Source organism: Pollachius pollachius (genome assembly GCF_949987615.1).
Source record: "Pollachius pollachius genome assembly, chromosome: 12".
NCBI classification, from domain to species: Eukaryota; Metazoa; Chordata; class Actinopteri; order Gadiformes; family Gadidae; genus Pollachius; species Pollachius pollachius.
Window position 1 is genome coordinate 1,820,115 of NC_136945.1, and position 17,661 is coordinate 1,837,775.

Below are 17,661 nucleotides of genomic sequence, written 5' to 3' on the forward strand. Positions count from 1 at the left end.
CAACTTGATAAGTCTAAACATAGGAGTCCTCGTAGCGCGCTAAGAGTGAACGATATCGGAAAACCGGGCCTAGAATCTCAAATATGGCATAACAATTGATCATCAGCAAAAACACAGATACACACACCTAGATATAGATCTAGATATATCTATAGATAAAAATGTATAGATATAGATTCATATCAATATTAGATAAAGTATATATGTGCATATAGATATATATCTCTATGAATATGCATACCCCTCCCCAGATCCTCTCAGGTTGCTGTTCTGGAAAGCAAACTAAGTCTCTTTGTCTCATCTAGTCCCTCCTCAGCTCATTGATGTCTGCCACGTTGGTGTAATCCTGATGACTGTGGGACTCTGAGGCCATGAACAGCCTCAGAGTCCACCACAAGTAGCCTATTTAGGATTACAAGCAGAGAGCAGTCATGACTGGAAGTAGGCTGGATGAAGACACAGAGGGGGAACCCAGGTCTTCTCAATAGAACGTATAGACCTTTTGGTTCTCAAGGTTACCATGGAACATCTACCCAGCATCAGTCAAACCGAGCTAGATTTCATTTGTCTTTGATATTCTGAAGCATTTTGTGTTTTGTTGTTGCATTAATTGTGATTCAGTTAAAAATATGTCTTTTGATGGTTCTTTCAGGGGGTTCTGGTTGTGTAACTAAAAATACCGCAGCCTCCTCATCCATGCTACGTGGGCAGACATACGTTTCTGAGAGCAGAACATCCACCGATGAGCACGGGACAGATGAGCCTCCCAGTACGGCCATACAGTGAAGAACAAATTTATGTTGGATTTCTCTTTCTATTTTTACCAGTTTGTTGAGTGAATTGTGTAATTCTTATATAAGGCAGAGAAACACCTGGATGGGTGGTCACACTCTTTGCTTCTCTCATGCACAAATGCACGCACTTACACACGTGCACACACACACAAGCGCATGCACGCACATGCACACACACACCCACACATGCAAATGCACACACATAGACACACACACAGCTCCTGGTTGGTTGTTGCTAAGCAAGGAGCCAACAGGGACGGGAACGTGTCACATGGGAGCCTGCGGGTTGATGCTGCTATCACGACTGTCATGGCAGGAAGGAGGGCTGACGACGTGTGGGGACCTGAGATACACTGGTGCCTCGAATTGTTAGCCTCAATTTAGCAGCAAGGGTTCCTGTTGTCTTATTTTGTCCCCACTAGCCTGTCATTGCATGGTGATCACATCCATATGAACCTGAGAAAGAGTTTCTTTGTTAACATAAGATTTAACAGCTCATATCATCTCAGCAGAAACACATCGGAGGTTGGAAGGGTGTTTTGATGACAGTATGTGTAACATAACGAAGTAGGTTCTGCCTCTGTGCCAAGTGTGGTGGGTCTAGTGGTTTTACACACTATCCAAACCATCAATTAGCCGATGTGAGTGAAAGAATACGCCCAGCCAGCGCTCCTGTTCTCCCCCTCCATCACTGCCTAGTGTAGTCAGCTGACATTAGCTAGTCTAATCTTATCAGCCAGCCACCCAGCAGCTGTCCAGCTAGACAGATCCATAGGTAGCGCCGGTCTTAGACTGAATCTAGACCGCGGCGATCGATAGCCACCTCCGGGCAAGGACTGTGGGAGAGGGGAGGAAAAGGAACCGGATGCCTCCTAATTCGATGAAGTAGACATTACCTGGTGCTCGCAAATGCATCAGGGCACCAATAATCAGACACAAATTCATTTTGGAACTCAGGAGCCTGGTATTGCTTTCAATTAGGGGCACAGTTCAGAGCCATTATGATGCATATAGTGTGGGAGAGTGAGGAGGCAGCGGAGGAAAGGAGAGACACGGACCGAGAACAGAGCTCTCTCTCTCTGGCCTCATCAGAAACATTACTCGCCCGGTCTCTCACAGGGGGCAGCTGTAGCTTAGGAGACAGAGCATGTTGACTGGTAACCGGAAGGTTCCTAGTTTGATCCCTGGCTCTAAGGAGTGTCGCGGTGCAATACACCTCACCCTGACTGCTTCTTACGAGCCGGCTATTGCCCTGTGTGGTTGACTCCCCTGTATGTGAGTGAATGTGTGAATGAATGGTTGCAAGTCGGTTTAGATAAAAGCGTTAGCATAGTCCCCTGAATGTCAATGTCTCCTCTTGTAGCGTACAGGCCACTATGCAGCCTCGAGTCCTAGCAGAAGCCATTGATTTGCCTGGCTGCGTCTTCGGTCAGGTCAATGATCAGTTCAATAACTGGGTTTTCATGTAGTACCAGCAAACGGTACAGTTCTGCTGTTGTGTGGTCCTCATGAGGCTGATGATGATTGGTGTGCTATTGAATGCCAAGCCGATGCGCCTTACAGAGTGGTCTGCGTATCCAAGAATAACTTATTCACAGCGTCCTCGCTGGGCAGCCTTCCACTCGGTCCACGTGACCATGTTATTATTTCTGCAACGCCTGCAACCACACATATAAGCGGCTCAGTGGAGAAACGGGGGTTTAGGACTAACAAGGGCTCCACTCATTTGGATGGGATTTCTTCTGACATTTTGTGTGGGGAAATTAATTAGGACCTATCAGGCACACATGGCCTATTATCTAGGTTATCTGTCCCACAATAGCTACCAGTAACACTGATCACTTCAAATCAGAAGTGAATGGCCAGCCACCGCAGATACACGGGAGATTTAAATATCATGCCATGCACAATATCCCCTAGCTAATTAAAATAAATATATCATCCTGGGTGACATGCAAAGCTTCACCATAAAATAGTGTTGTAAATCTACACAGAGTGTGTATTGGGAAGCTCATAGATGCAAATGACTGTTGATATGTGTGTTGCAACAAATATAATTTCCCTTTGGGGATTCATAAATGTACCATCCATCTCTTTTATAGACAACTTAAACATTCCTTGAGAAAGCGATTACTGTGAACCTGCAGGTTGGGTCTGTAAATCAACCCTAGTGCATGTGCTGCCCGACGCTGGTTACTGCATACATGTGGAGCCCAAGGAATTCCTGACTGCTGCCATTCGATGTGTGTAATACAATCAAGAGAGGAGAGACGGAAGCAGAGGACGCGCTGCCGTTGCTCTTCCACAGTTAGAACCGTCCATCAGACGGACTAACTGACTCTCTGCAGCCTCGCTCCACGCCTTTTTGTTTGTTTTGTTTTCATCTCAAACTATCTTCATAGTTTGTGATCTTACCAGATTGTTCATAGGCTTTTGCTGACCAATCGAGGAAAGCCCCTACTGGAAATTCAACACAGCACAGTAGTATTTTAACTGAAACAATAGTACCTATTTAAAAGGACCTTCAGCCACCCACGTCTTAAAGGTCCCAGGCATGAAAATTTCAATTTATGAGGTTTTCTAACATTAATGAGTTTTCCTAGCCTGCCTACGGTCCCCCAGTAGCTAGAAATAGCGTTAGGTGTCAAACGAGCACTAGATATCCTGCTCCGTCTTTGAAAAATGAAAGCTCGGACGCTCCGATTTGGAATTTGGCCCCATATGACGTCATAAGGGGCCAAGTTACCTCCCCTTTCTCTGCCTTGCCTGCCCGAGAGAATTTGGCCCTCCAATGAGACGATGAGCTATGACCGTGCAAGCGCCACGTGTGTGTGAAAACACACACTGTAACGCAAGTATTGTACACTTCTTTGTTATTTGGATAACCGTTCGTCTTAAGACGAAGTTTAACACTATGGTAAGACCAGTGACCAAACTGTGTCTGTTAAACGCCGCTCAAGATATCGGATGATAATGCAGTAATGCATGAATGGGTATTAATGGCTCTTTGTTTGTTTTGGTTTAATTGTTAGCTCCTTCCGCAACTTACAATTAGGGGCCGGAGTGTAATGTATAAAGTCATTTGGGTTACCTCTGTTGTTTGACCCCGGAACGGCATACGGTTTTTGACAAGTATAGGAGCCACATCCAATGTGTATGCTCCGTGTGGTTTGACTCCCGAGTGACCTGGTTGACGCGCTGTGTTGATGTTTCCCAATGTTTGTTCTATGCAGCTGCGTGAAGCAATGAATGATCCGTGCGATCGTCTCCGGTTTGCAACTCATTTATTTCCTCACCATGACACCAATTGCATGTGAATACGGAAAACATCCAGATAGATGCTCAGTGACATAACAACAACTGTAAATATGGTACTTCTAGCGGTCAAAAACCGTATGCCCTTCCGGGGTCAAACAACAGAGGTAACCCAAATGACCTAACCTTTATACCTGTGCCCGCAATAAGGCAGCAACACTCAGTGGTCAACACAGACATAACAACATAAATGGAGAACAGGAAAATGGCTCTTACATGGCACATAACAGGGTTGTCTCTGGTATTTCCACATCAAGACTCCCAGTTGGGGATATCTCAGCCATGGTTGAGAAGGAATTGGGGGAAAGGAACTTTGGCTTTGACTCCCTGAAGTACATGAACCAGGACAGGGACAATCGCGGGCAACAATCCCTTTCTCCTCCATGTCGCGGCTCAGTCTACTTCAGATTGATGTGGAAGATGAAGAACCAGAGACGTCAGAACACCCAACGTCATTTGAGATTCATAATATCGTCTGGAGGCGCCCACAGCTTTTGGCCGTGATAATATATAGAATATATGATATTGATATCTAAGTATAATATGACATTATTTAGATATAGAGTTCCAGGACTCCCGCAGAGCACCCGGAGTGTTCTAGAATATTTACAGAACACGGCCAAAAGCTGTGTGCGCCTCGCCATTACGATACATCCACTGTAAACACGAGGGCATGGTAACGTGGCCGCAAGCTGCTCAGGGCCACACCCCCACCCCTCGTTTGTGGAAAGCTCATTGTGGGACTGGCTCGTGGTGGCTGTAATTGCACCAAGGCTGAATTTCTTGAACATCTTCAAGTACTTTCAGGGGCCCACTAACACCTATATAAAACCATCCATAAAGTATCATGTCATGGGACCTTTAAAATTTGTATACCGTCATCGATTGTGACAGTAGGTTAAATGCTCATGTTTTAGAAGAACAGTCAGGACTGTCTCTGAACAACCACTCCTGGAGCTTATAGAAATGTGACTTGGAGGGGTGACTTGGTGGGGTGACTTGCTGGGGTGACTTGGTGGGTGAGTTGGAGGGCTGAGTGGGTGTTGTGACAGTTCTTCCCTAAGAACTGTCCTTTACTTATCACAATACAAATGTCTTCTGTTCACAATGTCCTCCAGAATCAAGCTATTTAGCTGTACTGTTGTTGTTAATAGTAGCAGTCATATTATTATTATCAGCATTGTTATGGTCAACAGAATATCTTCAGTCACAATAGTTTACTAAAAAACATCAGATAACCATAACATATCACAGAGGAGGTATCCTGTACACACCAACCCCATACTTCTCTAAAAGGCTAGAAGGCTAATCTGCATTCAGTCCTTCACAAAGTGCATGCATTGGATGTTTCCTACTTGTGCCTTGAAAACGCACACGCATTAGTATCCTCAAATTAGTGTCCTCGGAAATGTGTAACTCAGGGCAGTCACTATGGGGCATTGTTGGGTCAATGTTGATGCAATTAAGCTTTGTTTCCACCACACCCTCAGTGAGCCCCTTCCCCTCTGTACTGGGAGTAAAACAGGAGGTTACATACTGTGCTTGGTGAGGTATGCCAAAAACCGGGCAGCATTCAGGCTCCACTACAGCGTGCTCACATAGAAACCCAAACCCAGCGGCACCACTGTAGCCATTTTCTTGCAACGCCTAGTTATGCACCACATTCACGGCTTATATGGACCACTCACCACTTGTATTATTAATAAACACCTCAAAGTCAACTGTCTTTGAAAGACTCGTAAGGGGATTGTAGGGGTCTGAAACCTCTGCCCCTGCAATGTTTGATGGAGTTTGTGCTTCCTCAAAGTTCAAAGCCTGTAGCTTCCTTTGGCTGCCCCGTCGCTGTTACGTAAGTGTACAGTGATTGGTTACTGCATGGCCAGGTACAGTGATTGGTCACTGCATGGCCAGGTACAGTGATTGTTCACTGCGTGGCTACTTAGCCAGGAGGGAAAATTATCTGAAATCGATCGGCTGAACTAACGTAAATTTCATGAATTTGACCATATTCTGATTCTGAATGCACACCTTCATAATCGTAATAACATAATCAGATTTCCAAGAGTCCATCCCGATAACAGTGGTTTGTCTTCTCCCAGGGGCCCATGGGCCAGATGAGGGATGGGCATCAGCCTACCCAGAGTGCAGAGAGAGGAACCAGTCCCCCATCAACATCGTCGACCACGAGGCTAAAGCCTCCATGGAGTACCAGGAGCTGACGCTGGAGGGCTTTGATGCAGAGTCCTCCAATAAGACCTCTATGAAGAACACAGGGAAAACAGGTACCACCCTCAGCCACTTGCAATTGTAACCATAAAACATTTACATACTGTCTACAACAGACAACAACAAGCAGGTTGGGGTTTAACAGTAACAGGGGTTTTACTCAATATTAGTGAGAGCAATGGGGAGGGTGAATACAAATTAAAGTAGTCCCTGGACTTCAGGGCGGGACTGTAGGCTGGGTAGACGGCCATGGAAAAAGGTGTGTGACACAGTAGGCAGAACACTAGTTGCTCAATCAGTCCACCGGGGGCACGGGGTAGGCGTTAAACATCCATATCTCGTCAATTTTGCAGAAGTTGTTGCAAACCTTAGGATCAGATGTAGAGACGATGGCAATGGGGCTGGACCACGCACTCTGAGAACCCTGTGGACCTCTTTTGAACTTCCCTGGTGGGGAGAACGCCCTTGGGAAGAAGCTTGTCCCAGTTCTTCTCCTTGACACCGATTTCACAAATTCTGTTTCAATTGGTTGAATCATTCTATCGGGCCTTCGGTCTGGGGATGGTGAATTGAAATTCAGATTTTTCACACTTCAGCCATTGCCCTGGACATGAACATCCTCCCTGCTCCGTTAAAACTTCCTCTGTGATCCCGACTCGACTGAAGAGCATGAATATCTCTCTGGCTACCCTTTAGCAGTGGCGGAGAAGTATGGCTCTGTATGACCTGTTGGCCTCTTCAGGCCCCCTGGCTGCTTAACATGCAGTCCCTCCTCCAGGGGAGAGATTCAGACTTTGCAGTTGGCCAACAGGCTTGTGGCCTCATGCCTTGCAGCTGTCCCCCTCTGCCAGTCATGCAGCAGGTGGACTGGGTAGCAGCGATGGTCAACAACATTTTCCAGAGTGTCTTAAAGGGAAAGGGCGTACTCCATGGTTCCTTTTCTCCTTGTCGAGGCTCTTGGGCATCTAGACCCATTCATTTTTAATAATGCATATTGAAATCATATCGAGATAAACCTTTGGTGTAGAAGAGGAAATGTCCAGCAGTTGAACATGCTGACATCATTTTGTATTTTGCACTTTCCTTTCATTAGATAAAGTGCATGCATTAGTATTGGCATCTCAGTCATAAACCAAAACCCCTTGTGACCTCGGGTGTTGCTCTGTGTCCAGGGTTTGACGTATAGCCTGCTACCTCTTATTTAGACCCCAGACAGATCCAGTGTGTCACAAGCCATTTGTGGGGCCTTGTTTCTCTGGTTATTCAGACACAATGTCTCTATATTAGTAAACTTGTGTTGTGGCTGATAGCGTTTTGTAAGAGTTCCAGAGCCACCTGCTTTGGAACTCACAACTGCACAGGTATCTTTCACCATTTTAACCTGTCACTAAGATGGATGATCCGGGGCTGTGTGCGCCTGCATCGGGATCTGAAACTCTTTGAGAGCAGGAGGCCACAGGTGGCTTTGCTTCACTATTGACAGACCTGCTTAGAATGCAAACAGCCACCTAGTTACCACAATGTGAGCACTCTGCATCAGGAGCACGCTAGTGTGTTGTGCAGAATGAGCTTTCATGTTCAATCATTTATGGTAAGACATGGCAGACCATGATTAGTATGAAAATTATTGTAATATTATGATTTATAATATAAATAAATAATAAACAATATTACTACTAAAAATAATAAAATGTGTTCATATCATTGTTGTTATAGTTTGGAGCAGTAGTGACTGATATAAATAAAATTATGAACAATGTTACTACTAAAAATATTACAACGTGTTAATATCATTTTTGTTGTAGTTTGGAGCAGTACTGACTGGCAGGCTGAGGCCAACCAAACAGCCGCTTAATCACCTACAAACTACTGGCTGCAAATGGCCCTCTGCGAGAAGCACGGGGCGGAGACGTACTCTAATTGCTAATGTTGGGAAAGCCTTCAGTTATTGATCGGTGAGCAGTGGAGTCAGCGCTTGTGGCGAAACAGCCAACCTCTTTAGCTGATGCAGGATTAGGCTGTTTGGTCATGTCTCCCTGATCAAACAGGAGCTGATCATCTCCAGCCCTTTGAGGTTTTGGCTGGACCGCTGAGTTCTAATTTTGACTTTGAGAAGTCAGAGATTTGTGGTGAGCCTGAATTGTTTCCAGCCCCAGCCTGTGGCACAGGCATCTCTTCTGCACCCTGATGCATCATCCCATTGAGTTAAATCCGGCCGATGAAAGGGCCAAGTGTTCGCCTGAAGCTTGGCGATAATACAATTATATACATGTACAGAGTAATGGAAAGACTAGAAACTGGAGTCCCTGTGGTACTGCCAAATTCCGGATGTGGGGAATGACTGATCTAAAGGAGGCGGAGGAACCCCATGGAGAGGGGAAGGATAGGAAGGGGCTGTTCTCAGCGGTCCATCCTGCCCTCCGGCCACCCTCTCCTTACTGATGGAGCCGCAAAGACCTTGAGAAACGTCCTATCCTGCACCGGGCTGGCAATGAATGTCTTGCCTCTGTGATGAGAAAGCATCCTTCGGACTGAGGGAATAGTTAAATCAGTCAAGGGAGGAGGGTAAGGTCAGTAGTCATGAGTCACTTGCCTCTAGCAGTAGAGATAGCCCTGTCTCTAGTCAACCACAAGCTGGTGTGATTGCTTTTTCTAAACGGCTGTAATTGTTGGAAAAAGTCGCAATTAACCTCACCACTTGCAACTGTTTGTAGTTATAATTGTAAATTGATTTGGTTCAAGGTGTCTACTAAACGGGGCTAATGATAAACGGCCCACATGCTGTGGGATCAGAAGTGATCCACCAGTGCTGCTGGGAGGAAAGGCCCAGCACAGTAGTACAATGCCAAATTACAATGGTTGTGTTCGCACAGAGGAATGGTGTCTGAGGTCCGGCATCTGAGAGGCGCACGGGCTGCGATGCAGTCTGCAGGGTACTCATCCGTACCGCTCTCCCATTCCCCTCACGCCCCCCGGCCATGTTAAGAACCCGGTCCCTGTCCCCCAAATGATGGAAATGGAACCGACTCAGAACCCTTGAAATAACATTTTGAGAAGACAAGCAGTGCAGAAGCAAAACATAAAAACAAAAGGCGGTGGTGAGCAGCAAGCGTGTGCAGGCTCTGCCTGCTCCATAATGCATTGTTAACAAGACAAATGGCCCCCTGCTCCACCGGTGAATTATGGATCACGCGCTGTGCTTTTTAGAAGCGACAGCTGAGCGTTTTGTCTGACTGATCACCTGATGGAAATGCTGGCGAGCCTCATGACACTGGGGAGAGGGAGGGGAGGGCCTTGGGGGGGTCCTTAACCGGGCACTCTCATTGATTGCATTTATTGATTAAGTGAGGTCAAACATATGACAGTTCCTTAGGAGAATAAGTTTGACCACTCACCCTGAGGGGAAACAGGCACCTAAATCGTAGCCAGAGGTAGGGTACATTCCTGGATGTTTGTTTAAGTGTGCTCATTCATCTCTCTAGGTAAATGGATGAATAATCATTCAAATCTGCTACTTCTTGCTCTATCTATCTACAACATTTTTTGGTACAACTTGGATATCTTAAAATGACCCAAACCACACCTTTATATGCGGTTAAAAGATAATACGGTTAGAGGTACATGATGATGATGTGGATTCGCTGTTCATCCATACCTGCCAAGTTACAACAGTAAGAGGTTTGGCTTACCATCATAACATATACTGCAGATTAAATTAAATGGGAGCAAGCCTTTGAAAGAAGGGACGGGCATTTTCAGGTTTTTTCACCTGTAAGACATTTCGATTTAGTGAGAGACTAGACTAGTAAAAACAAATCTGAAGTCAAGTCAACTAGTCACACGTCATTTCAAAAAGTGGGCGTATGAAGGTTATTCTTTACTGATGGGCTCTTAATCAGAGATGTTCCTTACGGCTCGTTTCCCTGACGATCAGTTGGTCAACTGGTCTCCCTTGTGGTGTTCGGCTGTTTACCATGTAGCGTTAGCATCGTAGTGTTCGGCTGTTTACTATGCAGCGTTAGCATCGTAGCATTCCACGGTTCACCGAGCAGCTGTGAGGATGGAAGAGCGGCTGATGGTCACCGTGTTGTCGTCCTCTCAAGAGCCGTACAGCCCTGCATGAGGGAGGGGTCAAAGTTCACAACATGATGCCAAACAAACGGGCGTTAACTTTAGGGAAACTCTCCCATCGCCACAGCAGTCCAAACAGTTATGAGCTGTCTAACTTCGGACGTTTATAACTAAACGAGTATCCAAATCAACATCTGTCAAGACGGGAAAGCAATGATCTTGGTTCTTCAGATGTATTTTTATCGCTCACTGATTACTATGGATGAGTGATCCATCATAAGCCGATCACACAAACTCAGTAAAGAAAGTTAGGACATATGTTAATATAGTCAGGTGTATCACAGTTTCTTTATTTTGAAACCAACTGAAATAAATTATGTTTCACCGAGAACAGGGTAAATCAGTCTGACTTCTTCATACATCCATGGCTATTCTATAGGCCTATTTCATTTAAATAATGTATTGAAATGAAGTCCTGAACACAGCAGCTGAAGGCGAGGGTGAGAGTGCCAGGCAGCAGTGACTGGGAGAAGGTCGCTGGGGGGAATGGGAGCCAGGGTGAATGAAATAGCCGCAGGTTAATTAGCAGACTTTCAAGATCTTCTTTTTACCCTCTAAACAATTACGAAAATAAAACCGCTGTGCTGCTTTAAGGCCTTCGTAACTGGTGTCTGTCAAAGTCCAGTCTGGCGAAATTAGGTTCTGGCCATGTCTGCTTTTGGTTTGAATTTATAGCTAATTTTAGGAAACGTGTACCTATTTTTGTTTTAATCAGACATCCCATCCACATTGAGACTCCATTTAAGGGCTGGTAGAGTAGAGGAGAGAGGGGCAGGAAGCAGCTGTCTATCTGTGGGTATGAAGTCCTCAAAAACCATAATGGACCAGCAAGAGAAGGTCAGCTCACTGAGGTCACACACTCCCCATCCATTGTAATGGAACCACATGAACTGTTTGCTGCACAAGTTGGATCACTCTTCCAGCCGAAGACTTGGCCCAAGTCTAGGTGCGGTGACAAACTACGCCACGCTTCTCACTTGAATGCTCCCTCTAAACGGGACAGAAATCTCTGGTGGAACAGTGAATGGAAGTTGTTGTGAAATTCATTCAGTGAAGGAAATGTCATTGACAGTGGGAGCAGTTATTTAAGGTCGAACCAGTTAATGGAGCATAGAAATCCTTTTAGTGCCATTTGTGAATATGATAATGATGGCCTGGTAATTCTGGACGTTTTTTCCGAAAGATGTGATTGGATAACAATGGGCCCAACTTCAAGGGCTTATTTTCTGTGTGAGAAGATCAGCTAAATAGCACAGCACTTCACACACTGTCTTGGATATTCAATTTACATTTTATTTTATCTTTTGAAAGTTACATTGCACAATTGTTACAATGACTTTGTAGAGCTGTTAATGTTTTGAATTTTTCAATGCCATAATATCAACAAATACAACATATATATTCATACATTATGGGTTTGGCATGCCAAGCTGTCTTCCCTCTGTCTTCCTTTTGTCTTCCCTCTGTCTCCCCTCTCTCTTCCCTCCTTCTTCCCTCCTTCTTCCCTCTGTCTACCCCCTCTCCTCCCTCTGTCTCCCCCGTCTCCCCTCTGTCATCCCCCTTTCATCCCTCTGTCTTTCCTCTATCTTCCCTCTGTCTCCCCTCTCTCTTCCCTCCTTCTTCCCTCCTTCTTCCCTCTGTCTACCCCCTCTCCTCCCTCTGTCTCCCCCGTCTCCCCTCTGTCATCCCCCTTTCATCCCTCTGTCTTTCCTCTATCTTCCCTCTGTCTCCCCTCTCTCTTCCCTCCTTCTTCCCTCCTTCTTCCCTCTGTCTACCCCCTCTCCTCCCTCTGTCTCCCCCGTCTCCCCTCTGTCATCCCCCTTTCATCCCTCTGTCTTTCCTCTATCTTCCCTCTGTCTCCCCCTGTTTCCCCTCTGTCTTCCCCCTTTCATCCTTCTGTCCTCCCTCTGTCCTCCCTCTGTCTCCCCTCTGTTCCCCTCCGTGTGAGCGTGGGTCTGACTCCCTTCCTCCTCTGGTCCTGTGCCCCTCCTCAGTGGCCATCATGCTGAGGGACGACTACTTCGTCCGAGGCGCCGGGCTGCCCGGGAGGTTCAAGGCGGAGAAGGTGGAGTTCCACTGGGGGCCCAGCAACGCCTCGGATGGCTCGGAGCACAGCGTCAACGGCCGCCGCTACCCCGTTGAGGTGAGGAAGGTGGGGTGGGGATGTGACCCTGCAGAGGTCACGACACATTCAGGGGGAATGTGTCGTTGTTCCAGAGGAAGATAGAACATGAAAACACTTCTCATATCCCCCCATGAAACCTGGGTGCCCTACTTACAGTAGAGAAGAGTAATACAATAAAAATAATAAAGCAGCGGAACACAACATGATACTACTAAAACTATTAAATCATAAGTATATATATATATATATATATATATATTTCAAATAATAAAAATTGTATTCATTATTATCAGTATAATCTTTTTTATTATCCTTTTTTTTTTTTTTTTACTATTTTTAAATAGTAAAATTGTATAAAACAATGTTGGTAAGATATTTCTTGCAAAGCACAGACCTCTTTCCCATGTGTCCTTTTCAAAGCGGATCCAACAGGTGTGAACAGGCTTTAGTGTACATGTTGTAAGGAGCATTGATTTACCCTGAGGATTACAAAGCCGTCCAGCTCTTCTATCGCTGTGCTATAGCTGGCTGTTCCCCTGGGCCCTGGCCTATCCATAGGAAGCAGCAAGCCTTCGAGCGCAGCTTAATACACATCCTTATAATCACTGGATACAGCCCCCATGATGTACACACACAACTGAGTGAGGGACTCCATTCAGTATGCAACACAAATCAGGTGAGGAGGTCAATACCGGACCTACTGTCCAATTCTATGTTCAATATCTTGTGTGTGTGCGTGTGTGCGAATGAATGTGTTTGTGTATCATAGAAAAAGGAGGGATCAAGTAGAAGGTGGGTGTGTGTTGCATGTTTGTGTTTCTGTTTAATAGGGAATAAAATTGTGTGTGTGTGTGTGTGTGTGTGGGGAGGTGTGTGTGTGTCTGTGTCTGGTGTGTGTGTGTGCGTGTGTGGGGGGCCTTCTGTCATTCCCTTGCCATTCCCTTGAAGGTGCAGAATGTCAGCCATCTCTTGTCTGGACGTAGTGCCACCTCTGCGGGGCAGCCCGCCAAACTGCTGAATATGTATTGTTTGACATTTGGTAGTCCACTGTGCTGACAGTTCAAGTCCTTGATTGAATATTTCTCCCCCCCGCATCTCGAAAAGACTTCCCCCTGCCAGGCCTTCCACGGGGCGGTCCAATGGCCTCATCATCCATCTTCAAACAGCCTCATGCGGGCCGCTGCGTGAGGATCAATCTCAGGATTGATTTGCTGAAGTTTCCCCTCTGCCTATATGAGCGCATACAACTCTGTGTCCTTGTATTGCTAAGTATAGCATAGTTTTTTTTAAGATTTATTTTTGAAGGTTTTATCCTTTTTATTGAAGAGTGAGTAAGACATGAAGGTATAGATGGGGGGAAGACATGCAACAAAGGACCACAGGCAGGAATCAACCCCGGTTGCTGCGATGAGAACTGGGCTTTAATGGTATGCGCTCTACCCGGTGAACCACAGGGGAAACCCTAGCATAGTTTATGTTAACGTCCTATACAGAGCGATGATTGGATGTATTGGTAATATTTAGGGCAGATTAGCCTCAAGCACCGCCTGCTCCTGTAAGAGCCCCTCTGCCCGCCGTGGCGGGGGGCACCGAACACGATGTGGGGGGGAAATGCCCGCTCGATGGAACAGCCCAGCTACCGTCGTCAGGGCTCAGCAGCAATGAGATATGAGCAGGGCTTGATTGCTTTGGTCTGGCACGAGATCTAGCGTCGGGATACACTGGAGAACGTTATCTGTGTTGTGCTGCGAGCGCATCTTGCCGGAGTGGAAGAGGAGGCTGGCAGACGCAGGGCTCATATGCATGCAAAAGGACAGACGTCTGGACAACACAATAGAGAGGCCTTAACAACTGGAGCAAGAACACCTGGAGGGTGACCACTAGCCCAACCACAAACACATTCATACATTCATTCATATTTCTTTGTTGGTAAAAAACTGCTCAGCAGCTCAACAGATTAGAAATGTGTCGATACAGGCCTGAGGTTTTATATACACTTATGAAAAGTGGGAAAGCAAGCGAAAGAGGGGGAGTGGTTGTTAGAGGAGGGAGGGGCCACCTCTTCCTTGGGAGAGGGCCCTGCATGATTGACTTGTAATTCACTTTCCGTTAAGTAATGGTAGTGTAATTGGGCCCTTGAATGGCATGATGAAGTAGTGGCCCTCATTCCCCCACACCTGCTGCATCAACCTTTGTGTCTTTATAATGAGTAAAATACTACTGATGTATTGTATGCAATATGACTTTGCTATTTTGCAGAAAACACAAATATAGTGGTAGGCATAAGTTTAGGCACCCATGCTAAAGTTGACTAAAAAGAGGAATAAAAAATCATCTTTTGGAAATTGATTTTAATGCCTTAATTAAACAAATGAGGAACAATCCAATCAGTATAATCTTAGTATAGACTCACCTATGTTAAATTCCCATAGAAGCAGACAGAATGTTATTTTTAAAAGCCAGTTATTTCATGGATCCAGGATACTATGCATCCTGATGAAGTAACCTACTCCTCAATTAAAACAGCCCCACATCAACACATACCCTTTACCCTACCCAGAGATTGGCATGGCTATTTTCAGTTTGCCTAAAGCTGTTAGTTAGCCTAATGATTTCTCAATGCAAATCAAGGTTTAGGCATAGGTGCCTAAACTTATGCCTACCACTGTATATATTTGCTATGGTTGATTCTTATAGGTAGTTTGCTTTACATCAAGTGTCCAATGAATTCATAGCAATGCACGGTAAAAAACATACAATTTACAGTTAAATATGGAGTTCATCATTATCAGAACGTTTAACATTTTGAAAATAGGTATTGTTTCTATGGTTACAAAATGGACTCACACATCATGCATATCAGTAAATAAAGTTGGTTTGAACAAGTTTAGCTTGTATTTGGGCCCGGTGGGCCGTTGGACGGGACTCACAGCGTCAGCGAGTGTCTGGGAGCGGGATTCTTGTCACCGCTGCCTGGAAGCTGAACCCTGACAACGCTTCAGCTACAACAATAACCCCTCTGGTCCGGCTGTCAGCGCTTTAAAATCCTCTCTGCTGGGATGATACTTCAGCCTATTTGCTAAATACCAACATCTTCCATTTTCACTACCTTTTTGCGATTGACCATAAGAGTAAAAATCCCATAAAGGTAAAATACCAACGAATAATTTCTGCTCCAATCAGAAAGTCTTACAGAGCGTCTATTAGAGTGTCTTTAAGAGCATCTTGGGGAGCGTCTTGGGGAGCGTCTTGTACAGCGTCTTGTAGAGTGTCTTGTAGAGTGTCTTGTAGAGTGTATTGTAGAGCGTCTTACAGAGCTTCTTGTAGAGCGTCTTACAGAGTGTCTTGTAGAGTGTCTTGTAGAGCGTCTTACAGAGTGTCTTGTAGAGTGTCTTGTAGAGCGTCTTGCAGAGGGTCTTGTAGAGTCTCTCGTAGAGCGTCTTACAGAGTGTCTTGTAGAGCGTCTTACAGAGCGTCTTGCAGAGGGTCTTGTAGAGCATCTTGCAGAGGGTCTTGCAGAGGGTATTGTAGAGCGTCTTGTAGAGTGTATTGTAGAGCGTCTTGTAGAGCGTTTTGTAGAACATCTTGTAGAGTGTCTTGTAGAGCGTCTTGCAGAGGGTCTTGTAGAGCGTCTTGTAGAGTGTCTTGTAGAGCGTCTTGTAGAGCTTCTTGCAGAGCTTCTTGTAGAGCTTCTTGCAGAGCTTCTTGCAGAGGGTCTTGCAGAGCTTCTTGCAGAGCGTCTTGCAGAGCTTCTTGTAGAGCTTCTTGCAGAAGGTCTTGTAGAGTGTCTCGTACAGCGTCTTACGGAGTGTCTTGTAGAGCGTCTTGTAGAGCGTCTTGCAGAGCTTCTTGCAGAGGGTCTTGTATAGTGTCTCGTAGAGCGTCTTGTAGAACGTCTTGTAGAGCGTCTCAGGGAGCGGCTTGAAGAGTGGGAGCCTCCTCCCGGGGATCTGGGATCCGTTCCTGTGCGTGGTGCAGCCCTCAGAGCAGAGCGTTATCAGCTCCGTCTCCCCGCTCCATTCATCCTGTCTCACAGGCTCTCGCCAAGCATGGGGCTTTTTATTTTATCTCCCCCCCTCCCAAGAACCAAACGTGATAAACGAGAGGAGTGAAGGATGAAAAGAAGAGGGGGGGCAGCGAGAGAGGGGTGTGGAGTTGTGTGTGTGTGTGTGTGTGTGTGTGTGTGTATACGTGTGTGGTGCCGCAACTTGCTCTGCCAACTTAAACCCACCTGCCTAGATAAGAGCGGCACTGTAAATTAACACTCGATAGGGGGGCTAAGCAACTAGGGTGGGGGGCTGTTGGTATGTGTGGCTGTACAATCTCACCAATGCCGGTTCTCATTCCCGCACGACACACACACACAGCCACACGCACACAGGCACGCATGCAGCCCCACAAATACGCACGCACGCAGGTCTCACACACACACACACACACACACACACAGCCACACACACACACACACACACACACACACACACACGCACACAGCCCCACAGAAAGACACACGCAGCAACAGACACACACACACGCGTACACCCAGCTCCTCGGCTTGCCGCAGGTTTCACAGATAAAGACGTGTCATTGATGAATGGGATTTTATTTCCCATCAACCTTTGCTGCGTTGGAAATGGAAAGCACATCCTAGCCCTAAATCATCAGATGAATAATGATAACAGCAGGGCAGCGGCTCCATCCCTCTGTCCGTTTGTCTACTAACTGCCGCATTCACACTGTTTGTTTCTCTTAGTCCTTCCGCTGCCTCCCAATCATCGTATCCCCACGTTTGCCCGCCACCGAGGGCTAAGAAACCCGCCGAGCCGGCACACAATGAATCTGCAAATGCTCCACGCTTGTTGACTACCCAATATATCCTGGACGTCTGCGTCTCATCAACATGTGAATTCGCAACGGCAACGCACATTATGCACATCGCAAAACTCAGTCAGCAGCAGACCTTACTCTAACTTAGAAACATGTGCAAGTAATACTGCTCACCATGCAGTACATGGCCCAGGGCCTTAAAAACCTGTTTAGTATTAATGCTCAGCATTCAGTACATGGACC

General features: G+C 46.1%; 1 protein-coding gene across 1 annotated transcript in view; it reads left to right on the top strand.

Moving 5' to 3' along the window:
* Window positions 1-17,661, top strand: part of LOC307084184 (receptor-type tyrosine-protein phosphatase gamma-like) — a 247,766-nt gene that overhangs the window by 143,666 nt on the left and 86,439 nt on the right. Inside the window, exons 3-4 of the mRNA XM_079748438.1 lie at window positions 6,209-6,391; window positions 12,461-12,609. Coding sequence (XP_079604564.1) covers window positions 6,209-6,391; window positions 12,461-12,609 — 332 coding nt within the window. The remainder of the gene's footprint in view (window positions 1-6,208; window positions 6,392-12,460; window positions 12,610-17,661) is intronic.